This window comes from Rhodnius prolixus, unplaced genomic scaffold (assembly GCF_049639745.1).
Source record: "Rhodnius prolixus isolate KJV_2025 unplaced genomic scaffold, Rpr scaffold_3, whole genome shotgun sequence".
Classification (NCBI taxonomy): domain Eukaryota; kingdom Metazoa; phylum Arthropoda; class Insecta; order Hemiptera; family Reduviidae; genus Rhodnius; species Rhodnius prolixus.
The window spans coordinates 38,993,294-39,005,455 of record NW_027411603.1 but is presented as its reverse complement, the minus strand read 5'-3'; the positions used below and the strand labels follow the sequence as shown (position 1 = coordinate 39,005,455).

Genomic DNA, 12,162 nt, shown 5'->3' with positions numbered 1-12,162 from the left:
CTAATCATGTTCTTTCACTCGATGTCGATAGGGCTGTTCATTCTGGCTATAGTCGCCTGTATAGAGATATAAGTTTATTGGGTCTAAATGAGGATTATATTTATTATACGTACTTGCGCTTTAGACAAACTCTGGGTGGTCAACCAGATTCGAGTATCAAGTTGCAAGGCATTGAGAATAAGTGTATTTTTTGGAAATTTATTTTATTTATTAAAAAGGTTTAAGTACTTTATCTATAGTTATAGATGTTTTTCTCTAGTTTCTTAATTCAAGGTAAAATTCAAAATGCACTGTAATTTAATTAAACATTTTGCATTTTGAGATTAAACACTGCTGATACTACAGTACGGTCTGCAAAACCGTTCATCAATAGAAGACCAGGTGGAAAAGACGTAAATCATCTATCTAAGAAAATATACCTACAGATTTGATAAGGAATCAGTTAATTAAACAAGTATATAGTTACTATATTAACGTGCATGTTTACAGTCAGGATTGGGCAAAATTTCTAGACATAGCTCCAGTAGACTTATATAGGACTTCCTTTCAATCACATTTAATCATATTGAGACCCTTTCATTCACAATTATTTAAATTAATTGATTAAATGTGAGAGAATGTAAGGCTATATAAGTCTTGTGAGTCACTAATATGGTTAAATGTGTGTTTAAGATGGTCCTGTACAAGTCTTATGAGTCGCCAACATGGTTAAATATGACTGAATGGAGGTTCTGTATAAGTCTCGTGAGTCACCAGTCGATTGAAGTTTTCCGAAACTCAGTAAAGATTTTATTAAACTTATTGTAAAAAAAATTATAAATTATTTTTAAATAAAAAAAAAATTAATAATATATTTATTTTTCCTTTTAATCTCTTAAATAATAAGAAATTAAAAATAATGAAAAAAATACGAAAAAAGAAAACAAAAAAAATAGTTAAAAAAGGCCTCCAAAGACTAGAAAGAGAAATCTAATCGTTAAAATAGTGATTGTTCTGCTACCTAGATGTTACAGTACAAACTGCAGTTCATTTGTTAATAACTCCATTGTTTTTATTAATTATTATGTAGTTTGAGCTTTTATTTAATTAGGAAATATTATAGTTGGATGGCATTAAGTGTGTGTTAATTATTGACTATATTACTAAGCTAAAATAAAATGTTTTATGCTAAGAAAAATGCATTAAATATTTATTGCTTGTCGAGTGTGCAATTGAACTGCCAGACTATATAGGTAGGTTATTTTCGCAGGGTGGGAAGATTAATAATGTGGAGTACTTTTAATTTTTGACTAGACAGACAAATGTCATGAAACGTATTTCATATTTGATGATTCGAATACTTTTGTTATAACTCTTATATAGAAGAACTTCCATGTATGTTTATGATAGTGATTTTTAGATTATACAGCCACTTGGTTAACATACCTTTTTCATAATTGATTCGAATATTTTTATATTATTCTTATTTTTGACTAGACAGACAAATGTCCATCATACCTCTCTCATATTTGATGATGTGAGACTAGAGTATATATGTTTAAGGTGACGAGCGACAGAGCGATCTATTCCCCTACAGCACTCAAGTCGTACTGAAGAGAAATATTGTCAGTTGTATAGTATACAGTTTCAGTGCTACCTGGTGGCAAATATGTAAACTAAAATGTGTTTATATAGTTGACAAGTCCAGTAAGTGCTGCTACCTTGTGAACATTTGTGAAACTAATTTTTCTTTTTTACTTTTTCCTACGGTTTTAAACTAGATCAACCCAACATATACAATCTACGATTGCTTTCAATATTAACTATCAAATGCAGAAACAGCAGCATTACAGTGAAATTAATTCAACTCTCGCAGCTATTTCTAACATTTTTTCAGGTTTTCCTTTTTATTATTTTTTTATTAATTAAACCCTTTTTAACAATAAATCTGACAAACATGTTAATAAAACATCTTTAACAGTAGTTTATTTTTATTTTTGGAAATTATTTCTTTTATCCTGTTGTCTGTTCGCTATCGAAGTTTTTTGTACTTTTCCATTTTTTTTTTTTATATGAAAAGGAGAATAAATAAGATTCTTTTTTTAAATTTATATTTTTTTTTACAGCAAACAAATTAAACATTTTATTAAAAACAAAGAACATGTAATTTGAAGTAAAAATTCTAACATTGCATTGTGAAATTAACGTGCATATTATGCATAGTAAATACATAATGCTTGATTTATTAATTGATTCTTCACAAACATTTCCTAGGACAGATGATTTACGTCTATTTCACTTGGCTTCTATTAATGAACAGTTTTGCAGGCAGTACTATAGTATCAGAGTTATTTAATCTGAAAATCAACATTATGTGCAATCAGCAATATTTATGTACTTATAATAAAATTAGTTTTAACTGAGTTTAGCTTGAATTAAGAACCTAGAAAAAAAACATTTATAATAATTGATAATGTATTCATAAAAATTAAATAAATGTGACTGCAATAAAACTAAAGGCATTGATATTAAATAATTTTTTAAAAAACCTAACCCTTTCTTTCAAAGAAAATGAAATTTCTTATGGAGATTACTCTCCCCTTTAAATAAGAGAAATGTGAATATTTACGTGGAAGTTCATAATTTCCAAAACATACCCGTAATTAGCAATTTACTTGTACAGTAATAAAGACAACCAAAAATTATTAACATGTTACGAACTAAATCTACCTACTTATGACCGTTGAAACATAATGAACACTAAAATCAACTTTAAAATGCGTACACTTAAAATGCGTCTACTATCAACTGTCTTGGAAACTTGACAATTTTATAAACACTTCTAATCACATTAACTAGTAATTAAAAATAAAAGTATACACAAAAAATGTTGCTTACCTGCAAGAAGTCCTTAACGCATTAATGATGCAAAAACAAGTTTTTTAATTTCCTAGGAAGTTATCGCTTAATGCAAATTGATAATACTATCAGTTTTCTAAGCTATGTAAAGTTCTCACTGACTTAGTTACAGCAGCATCAACTTAAAACTATCAATCATAAATAAAGAAACATTAAATTATGAGGTAAATAAGGAATTTTAAACATAGAAATTTTTTTAGAGGAAAACTTCTTTTTAAAATACTGACAATATAAAATGTTTATCAACGTGGGTGAAGAACATTTAATAAATTAAGCAACTATTACTGTTTCTACATGATAAAGTGAATACTTGGAATACACTGTAGTGATGGGCTATTTGAGCGGACTCGTTCCATTGGAACGAGTCCGATGGTGGAACGAGTTGATTCAAATCCCTATTTTTAAAAAAAGTGATTCCGCCCCGCCCCAAAAAATTTAGGCAAATAAAAATGAAAATGAGGCAGCAGAAGGTTTGGAACGATTAAACATAAGAACAAATGTCACGCAATTTATTATATTATTATATCATTAAATGTTAGCTTTCCCAGTTAATAACAAAACTATATTTCTTTAACACACATTGAGTACTATCCCTAATTTCCAATTGCTCTGATAAATATAAAATTAACAACGTAATACAAATATTAACACAAAAATAGGCTAGTCAAATATAAATTAAAGCAATGCAGTTTTGTCATTATCTAGCTTGACCACTAGAAGACTGGATTTAACTTACTTCAAGAGTATTCAAGGTAGAGAAACGGAAATGGGTAGGAAATTATTCCATAAAAATTCTAACCCTTCAAAATTATAATTACTCATAATATTTATTTACTAAGAATTGAATATCAAGCTTTAAAAATATTATCTCATTATCTTACGAAAAGAAAAAGCTGTGTGCTTAATCTTTAACATAGCGCTGGACACTCTTATTCTTATCTTCATTGGGTAAGTTTGAACGTGTACATGTCAGCTAGACGGTCAAAGTAAAACTGGGCCAAAATTTAGTATTACCTAACTGGTTTACTTAGTGTAGTATCCCTCCCACTCTATCACCTATTTCACAAACATTCATCGATTAAAAATATTTTTTAGTTAAATATTCGTTTCATTGGAATACAAAAAACATTATAACGCTTTCTTAAGATGATTTGAATTTTTAAAATTTGTTTTTGTCCATTACTCTTATAAAATACGAAGAATTTCAAATAAAATATAATATACAAACACAGAATGATCTAGTGTGCAGGTGGAGTCAGTCGTAGTTACCATGACAACGGAACCGTTAAACGACTCCGGCCCAGCTCTAGCATTTTCATTGGTTAAATCCACTGGAGTTGGTGGAGTCGAATCCGGAGTGATTTAAATCCTTTTGAAACCGGACTCGTTCCATTTTTTCGTTCACTGAATCTAGCCAATAGAAATTGCTGGAGCTGGAACCGGAGTTGTTTAACGGTTCCATTGCTATGGTAACGAGGACTGACTCCACCTGCACACTAGATCATTGTGTTTGTATATTATATTTTATTTGAAATTCTTCGTATTTTATAAGAGTAATGGACAAAAACAAATTTTAAAAATTAAAATCATCTTAAGAAAGCGTTATAATGTTTTTTGTATTCAAATAAAACGAATATTTAACTAAAAATTATTTCCAATCGATGAATGTTTGTGAAATTGGTGATAGAGTGGGAGGGATACTGCAGTAAGTAAACCAATTAGGTAATACTAAATTTTGGCTCAGTGTTACTTTGACTGTCTCACGGTCATGTACACGGTTAAACTTACCCAATGAAGATAAGAATAAGAGGGTCCAGCGCTATGTTAAAGATTAAGCACACAGCTTTTTCTTTTCGTAAGATAATGAGATAATATTTTTAAAGCTTGATATACAAGTCCTAGTAAATAAATATTTCTTTATTTATGAGTAATTATCATTTTGCTTGAAGGGTTAGATTTTTTTTTTATGGGAATAATTTCCTACCCATTTCCGTTTCTCTATCTTGGATCCTCTTGAAGCACATTAACTCCAGTCTTCCAGTGGTCAAGCTAGATAATGACTAAACAGCATTGCTTTAATTTTTATAATTGACTAGTCTATTTTTATGTTAATTTTTGTGTTACGTTGTTAATTTTATATTTATCAGTGCAATTGGAAATTAGGGATAGTACTCAATGTGTGTTAAAGAAATATAGTTTTGTTATTAACTGGGAAAGCTAACATTTAATGATATTTTTTACAATGTTACTAATGCATAGGGTAAGTACAGAGACCGGAATCGGTGAACGAGTTGTTGGAATCGATTCCAACCCTGGAACTGATTCAAATCCAACGAGTCCAAAGACGGACTCGTTCTGCCCATCACTAATACACTGTAGTGATGGGCTATTTGAGCGGACTCGTTCCATTGGAACGAGTCCGATGGTGGAACGAGTTGATTCAAATCCCTATTTTTAAAAAAAGTGATTCCGCCCCGCCCCAAAAAATTTAGGCAAATAAAAATGAAAATGAGGCAGCAGAAGGTTTGGTACGATTAAACATAAGAACAAATGTCACGCAATTTATTATATTATTATATCATTAAATGTTAGCTTTCCCAGTTAATAACAAAACTATATTTCTTTAACACACATTGAGTACTATCCCTAATTTCCAATTGCTCTGATAAATATAAAATTAACAACGTAATACAAAAATTAACACAAAAATAGGCTAGTCAAATATAAATTAAAGCAATGCAGTTTTGTCATTATCTAGCTTGACCACTAGAAGACTGGAGTTAACTTACTTCAAGAGTATTCAAGGTAGAGAAACGGAAATGGGTAGGAAATTATTCCATAAAAATTCTAACCCTTCAAAATTATAATTACTCATAATATTTATTTACTAAGAATTGAATATCAAGCTTTTAAAATATTATCTTATTGTTTTACAAAAAGAAAAAGCTGTGTGCTTAATCTTAAACTTAGCGCTGGACACTTACTCTCATCTTCATTGGCGTAAGTTTGAACGTGTACATGTCAGCTAGACGGTCAAAGTAAAACTGGGCCAAAATTTAGTATTACCTAACTGGTTTACTTAGTGTAGTATCCCTCCCACTCTATCACCTATTTCACAAACATTCATCGATTAAAAATATTTTTTAGTTAAATATTCGTTTCATTGGAATACAAAAAACATTATAACGCTTTCTTAAGATGATTTGAATTTTTAAAATTTGTTTTTGTCCATTACTCTTATAAAATACGAAGAATTTCAAATAAAATATAATATACAAACACAGAATGATCTAGTGTGCAGGTGGAGTCAGTCGTAGTTACCATGACAACGGAACCGTTAAACGACTCCGGCCCAGCTCTAGCATTTTCATTGGTTAAATCCACTGGAGTTGGTGGAGTCGAATCCGGAGTGATTTAAATCCTTTTGAAACCGGACTCGTTCCATTTTTTCGTTCACTGAATCTAGCCAATAGAAATTGCTGGAGCTGGAACCGGAGTTGTTTAACGGTTCCATTGCTATGGTAACGAGGACTGACTCCACCTGCACACTAGATCATTGTGTTTGTATATTATATTTTATTTGAAATTCTTCGTATTTTATAAGAGTAATGGACAAAAACAAATTTTAAAAATTCAAATCATCTTAAGAAAGCGTTATAATGTTTTTTGTATTCAAATAAAACGAATATTTAACTAAAAATTATTTCCAATCGATGAATGTTTGTGAAATTGGTGATAGAGTGGGAGGGATACTGTAGTAAGTAAACCAATTAGGTAATACTAAATTTTGGCTCAGTGTTACTTTGACTGTCTCACGGTCATGTACACGGTTAAACTTACCCAATGAAGATAAGAATAAGAGTGTCCAGCGCTATGTTAAAGATTAAGCACACAGCTTTTTCTTTTCGTAAGATAATGAGATAATATTTTTAAAGCTTGATATACAAGTCCTAGTAAATAAATATTTCTTTATTTATGAGTAATTATCATTTTGCTTGAAGGGTTAGATTTTTTTTTATGGGAATAATTTCCTACCCATTTCCGTTTCTCTATCTTGGATCCTCTTGAAGCACATTAACTCCAGTCTTCCAGTGGTCAAGCTAGATAATGACTAAACAGCATTGCTTTAATTTTTATAATTGACTAGTCTATTTTTATGTTAATTTTTGTGTTACGTTGTTAATTTTATATTTATCAGTGCAATTGGAAATTAGGGATAGTACTCAATGTGTGTTAAAGAAATATAGTTTTGTTATTAACTGGGAAAGCTAACATTTAATGATATTTTTTAATAAATTGCGTGACAATGTTACTAATGCATAGGGTAAGTACAGAGACCGGAATCGGTGAACGAGTTGTTGGAATCGATTCCAACCCTGGAACTGATTCAAATCCAACGAGTCCAAAGACGGACTCGTTCTGCCCATCACTAATACACTGAATAACCAGCCTTTTTACCCCACTGCCTTACCGGACCGGACAGTTGTTCCGTTAGGTTATTTAATGTTTATTTTAATAGTGTCAAAGTACATGTTCATGCTACCTAGCGGTAATCACTGAAACTAGTTTCTAAGTAATTGCATCTTTCTAGTTCAAGCTATTGCCACTAGATAGCATTGGCATGACCTTAAATACGTCTATTTTTTTTTCTCCATCCCTAATTTTAAAAGTAAGAACAGAATGTACAGAATTTCTAATAAGGTTGCTCAATTTCTTTAATTTAAATCTAAGGACTTCAATTTCTGATTTATTCTTTGATTTAAATAGAGCAAATACCAAAGTAATATATCTATAAATTCCACTTTCTTCACAAGTTATGTGTGTATAATAGAACCAACCAATCTTATAAAAATATTTTAATAATTGTGGGACAATAATAAATAAGTAAAACAAGCGAGTAAAATTCTTAATAAATCCCCATAAGATGTATTGATATTTCACTATTTACACGTAACGTAACTAAAATTTCCATAAGTAAATCAATAAAAACTAACGATTTTTATAAGAAGTTGAAGATGTGGAGTAAAAGGTTGTCAATAAATCTAACGTTGTTCCTCAGCCATGCTAATCCGTATCCATCAATCAACAGTAAGAGTTCAATCTTCTGCAATTACTTTTTGCTAATATGAAAATTCATTGAAGGTGATAATGGTAAAAAAAATATATATATTTTGCAGTTTTTGTACTTCGTTTTAACATGATTTCAACTTATTTTTAGTGTGTTTTATGGCGTTCTTAAACATTGTGAGCACTTGTAGCCCAATTTCTGAAATTTTAATATCTTAAACGGTCAGCATTAAGTTTTATCTTTCTTTTTTTTTTTTTTTTTTAATAAATAGTTCCTGGAAAGGCAAGGCTAATTTGGATTTCCCTTTTATGTATTGTTTTATGAATTATATTATTTTACTACCTTTAGAGTGTGGCTATAAATAAAATTTTTATCTAAAATTCTGTAAAATTTTCACCTGTTGAGTGTGATACTGATTATTATGATAAAGCTAATCGAAGGCGGGCAACGCTCTGTATACCTCAAGAGCCAATTGTTGACACGCCTTAATGTAAAACAACAAAAAATAAAATGTGTTTTGTATTTAAACAAGTAATTGTAAAGTATATTCAATAAGTAAATATAAACAGATTTGTACAACGCACAAAAAGAACAAAAACAAAAAGTAAAACAAGTAAGAATTTGCAGAATAGAAATAATTGAATTAGCTGAAGTTTATTAAGACAGTAATAATAATAATAAGAAAGATAAAAATTAAACAATATTTGTTAAATATCAGTACCTTTTTTAAGGTAAATCAAAGTATCACTTAAGAGATTTTTTCAAAATCTATAGATATATCACTATACCAATGAAATTAATAAAAAGTACACATTACTTTAACCAATTAAATAATTTTAAAATTAAATATACATTAAACAACCATTTTTTTTGAAGATAAAATCTAGTCTTGCATTTAAAGTTATTGTATTTTGCTTGTTTCTACTCAATATTTTCTACTAGCTCGGATGGTGATCGGGCTTGATACTTCCTGGAAGAGGTCAATTGGTACATATTATTAATTAAAATATTTAACAAGGCACTTTTTCTTATAACTCACTTTTGATCATAAAATTTTAGAGATACCAAAAGTAAAATTAACGGGATTTTTAAAGTGAATATACAATAATTTGTACTAGTGTATACAAATAAATTTGGGCAACTTTAATTTATTTCGTTTTAAAACCTCATAACCTCCTTAATTTAGGAGTTGTATAAAAAAAAAAATAATAATAATATCCTTATTCTTAAATATTAAAATTTAAAAAACAATTTCAAATAATTAAATTAAACTTTCTAGCAGGTGTAAAACGTGATTTAGATAATGGTGTGGCTGTAGATTTTGGGGTGCCTTTCCTAGAAGAAGAAGTCTTGAGAATTGAGGCTGGAGTAGTTGCCAACCTGGAAGTAGATTTTGGAGTTACAGCCAATCTAGACGCAGATGCTGGGGTACCCATTTTGGTTGCTGTACGTGTAGTACCGACTTTGAGCGGTGTGATCATTGTACGTGGTGTAGTTCTCATTGTCTTAAGAGGTGTAAACGTGGGGGATGAATGTAAAGGACCTGATGGTGTAGCTGTTACCATCGTTGGATTATCATTTTCCCTTAATCTTCCAGGAGTTCTGCTTCTTGATTCTATGTGTTCCTATAAACAATAATAATAACATTAATTTCCTTTTTCGGAGAAGTTCATATGATTATTTATATTTTAATGTTATAAATTATTTAAAGCTTATCCAGATATTATTACCTATTTTTCCTAAAACCTCTTTCATTGGCAATGTATTACGAGCATCCCAGTATAAATTTCCATTACTTTCAAGATGTTATCGTGCCTAATCGATAATCCCTAGGAGTGCTGATGACACCTCAAGTTTTGTAACGTGGGTTCTACAAGTAGCGGGCAAGAAGGAGATACAGCAACCAAAATTCTGAAGAGGTGTGCCTAACTGAAGTAGTCTTGATCCGTTCAAGTCGAAAATTTCAAGCGACGAATTTTAACTATTAGGTCAGATTGTATTTGGCTAATTTTTTTCTAGAATTATAGATTTCATTGGTGCTCAAGTTGTATACTTTTCTTTTCGTTCAACAATTATAGTTCGCAGAGTAGGCTTTATTTGCAATTTAATTATTCAGCTTAATTTTTCCCCTCTAATGTTTTATGCTGTTAGAAATTCAAGTGGTGTTTCTCGATTTAGGTGCGACGATAGGCAATTAGAGCCTATCGTTTGCAGTTTGACAACGTATATAAAAACAGTTTTGGTAAAGTACGTTACTTAGCAGCTACCTTTTTTTAAGTGATGCTCCTAATAAGTTACCAGCATGCAACTTAAATTAATTTGTCATTTGTATAGTATAATTTAATTTTTAACTTGTTACAAAAAAAAAAAATTAATAATAAGATACTGTATTTATTGAAATCCTAATAAAGTAAATACCTGGAAAACAGAATAAGATGAAATTGAAGCAGAACTGAGGTCAGGAGGAGAAATTGGTGTAACAGGTCTAGATTTTGACCTAACATTAGAAGGTGTCCTACACATTTTTGCCTGAAAAATAAATTTTATTGCCATAACAACAATATCCAAGGCAATGAATATAAAATAAATAAATAGCGTTCTGCTCTTGTTCAACATGCACAACAGAATTCGTCAACTTTATTTTATTAAAGCACATAAATTTTAGATAGTCACAATTGAAATAATTAAAATTATCTTGAAAATAATGCTTTATTTTCGTAATTTTTTAAAATATAGATTATAATTAATATAAAATTTTCAAAACTGAATCTTCGAAAAATGATTTTTGAGGCACAAGGGAAATATGAAAGTCCAATCTGTATTAAAAGGAATACGATTTCAGTCCGTTGAAGCTGTGAAAGAAAAAGCGGCACGCGTCATGCAGAAGCTCAAAGGAAAAGACTTCCAGCACTGTTTCGAACAATGGTAAATTCGCATGGAGCGTTGTAGGGATAGGACAGGGGTGTACATTGAAGGAGATAATAACTAATTATGTATAAATTTAAAATGAAATGTTTTACAGCAATAGACTCGTTATTTAATAGCCACATCTCGTAAAACCTGGAATGAAATATTTACATGTTAGTTTCAAAATAAATTTCTGAATATTTTGAGAACGCGTTCAATTTCCAAACCTCGTTCGTTTTAATTATAAATTTTAATTTTAAGAATAATTGGCGTATAAAGTATGGAATGTTTCAGTAAATGATGGAATGATCAAAGCCTTAACATATTTCTTTCTTAAAAAGATGGATTGCTAGAAAAAAAAAATTGAGCTAGAATATGCTAAATGAGAGTAAAGCCAAATAAGCATGCAATCAATTGCATAGGAATCTAATAAAAATGTCATATTGTCAATATTACGCACAACTTTTATAAATAAATCTTGACATGCTAATGAACCCTTATTCCTGATTCACGAAAAAGTATAATTATAACTTTTTTTTTCTTCGCCAAAACGGCCTAAGCATCGAGAAGTACTACTACTAGTGGTCCAGAGAAGTTAAGGAGTGAAGTAATAACGCATATTTGCAGCGTGGGATCTAGGACTGATGTGATACTTATCTCCTTCCAGTTTCCAGTTCACCAGGCAATAAAAAGAAACGATTCCCTGGCCTGCCTACAATATTAAAATAAGTAGGAGATATGCCGAGATGGGCAAAAATTTAATCAATAAATTTCAATTGAATTAAAACAAAATTTGATTTTGTTTATTAACATTTTCAATCAATTAACTTTCTCATCATAAAAACAAATTAAGATTAAAATTAAATAATCAAAATTCTAAATTTAGTTTTAATTTAATCAAAATTTAAGTGATTGAATATTTATAACCACAACTTTGCCAATAGTTGAACCAGGATTTGGCCAATGCACCTTCAATCTGTCTAGCTGGTTCCTCATCACCATTAATATTATCACTTTTATGTATTCAAACCAAGGTTGGTTCAATGTAACATAAAGTGAGCATTACTGTAATGTATGCATAAGCCTAAAACAAATACTCACAAATTAATTAAGTAATGTCTTACGTGAGATCTTTCTAATCCAGGAACGTCCTACAAAACGAGGTTCCACCAGAGTGGAATAACAAGAGGTGTAAAAGATGTAGCTCAAATTACTCACTTCACTTAACATGGAGTTGTGTAGTAGATAGATTGACAGCTTAATATACTAAATACATAAATAGGTTACAT

General features: G+C 30.1%; 1 protein-coding gene and 1 long non-coding RNA gene across 6 annotated transcripts in view; both read right to left on the bottom strand.

The window, feature by feature from the left end:
• Nucleotides 1-1,623: 1,623 nt before the first annotated feature.
• LOC141452587 (uncharacterized) lies at nt 1,624-5,262 on the bottom strand. The gene is made up of 3 exons (XR_012457476.1): nt 3,126-5,262; nt 2,878-3,026; nt 1,624-2,336 (listed from the first exon to the last, which is right to left on the bottom strand). It is a non-coding gene; the product is annotated as an uncharacterized lncRNA (long non-coding RNA).
• A 3,349-nt stretch (nt 5,263-8,611) lies between these two features.
• The window catches only part of LOC141452584 (protein regulator of cytokinesis 1-like), a 17,506-nt gene continuing 13,955 nt past the window's right edge, over nt 8,612-12,162 (bottom strand). For 3 of the 5 annotated variants that reach the window (XM_074124883.1, XM_074124882.1, XM_074124881.1), the window contains 2 exons: nt 10,385-10,495; nt 8,926-9,591 (listed from right to left, as the gene is read on the bottom strand). In XM_074124883.1, coding sequence (XP_073980984.1) covers nt 9,220-9,591; nt 10,385-10,495 — 483 coding nt within the window. In that variant the 3' untranslated portion in view covers nt 8,926-9,219. Of the gene's footprint in view, nt 9,592-10,384; nt 10,496-12,162 lie in introns of all 5 variants that reach the window. The other 2 variants (XM_074124884.1, XM_074124885.1) reach the window with 2 other exon arrangements.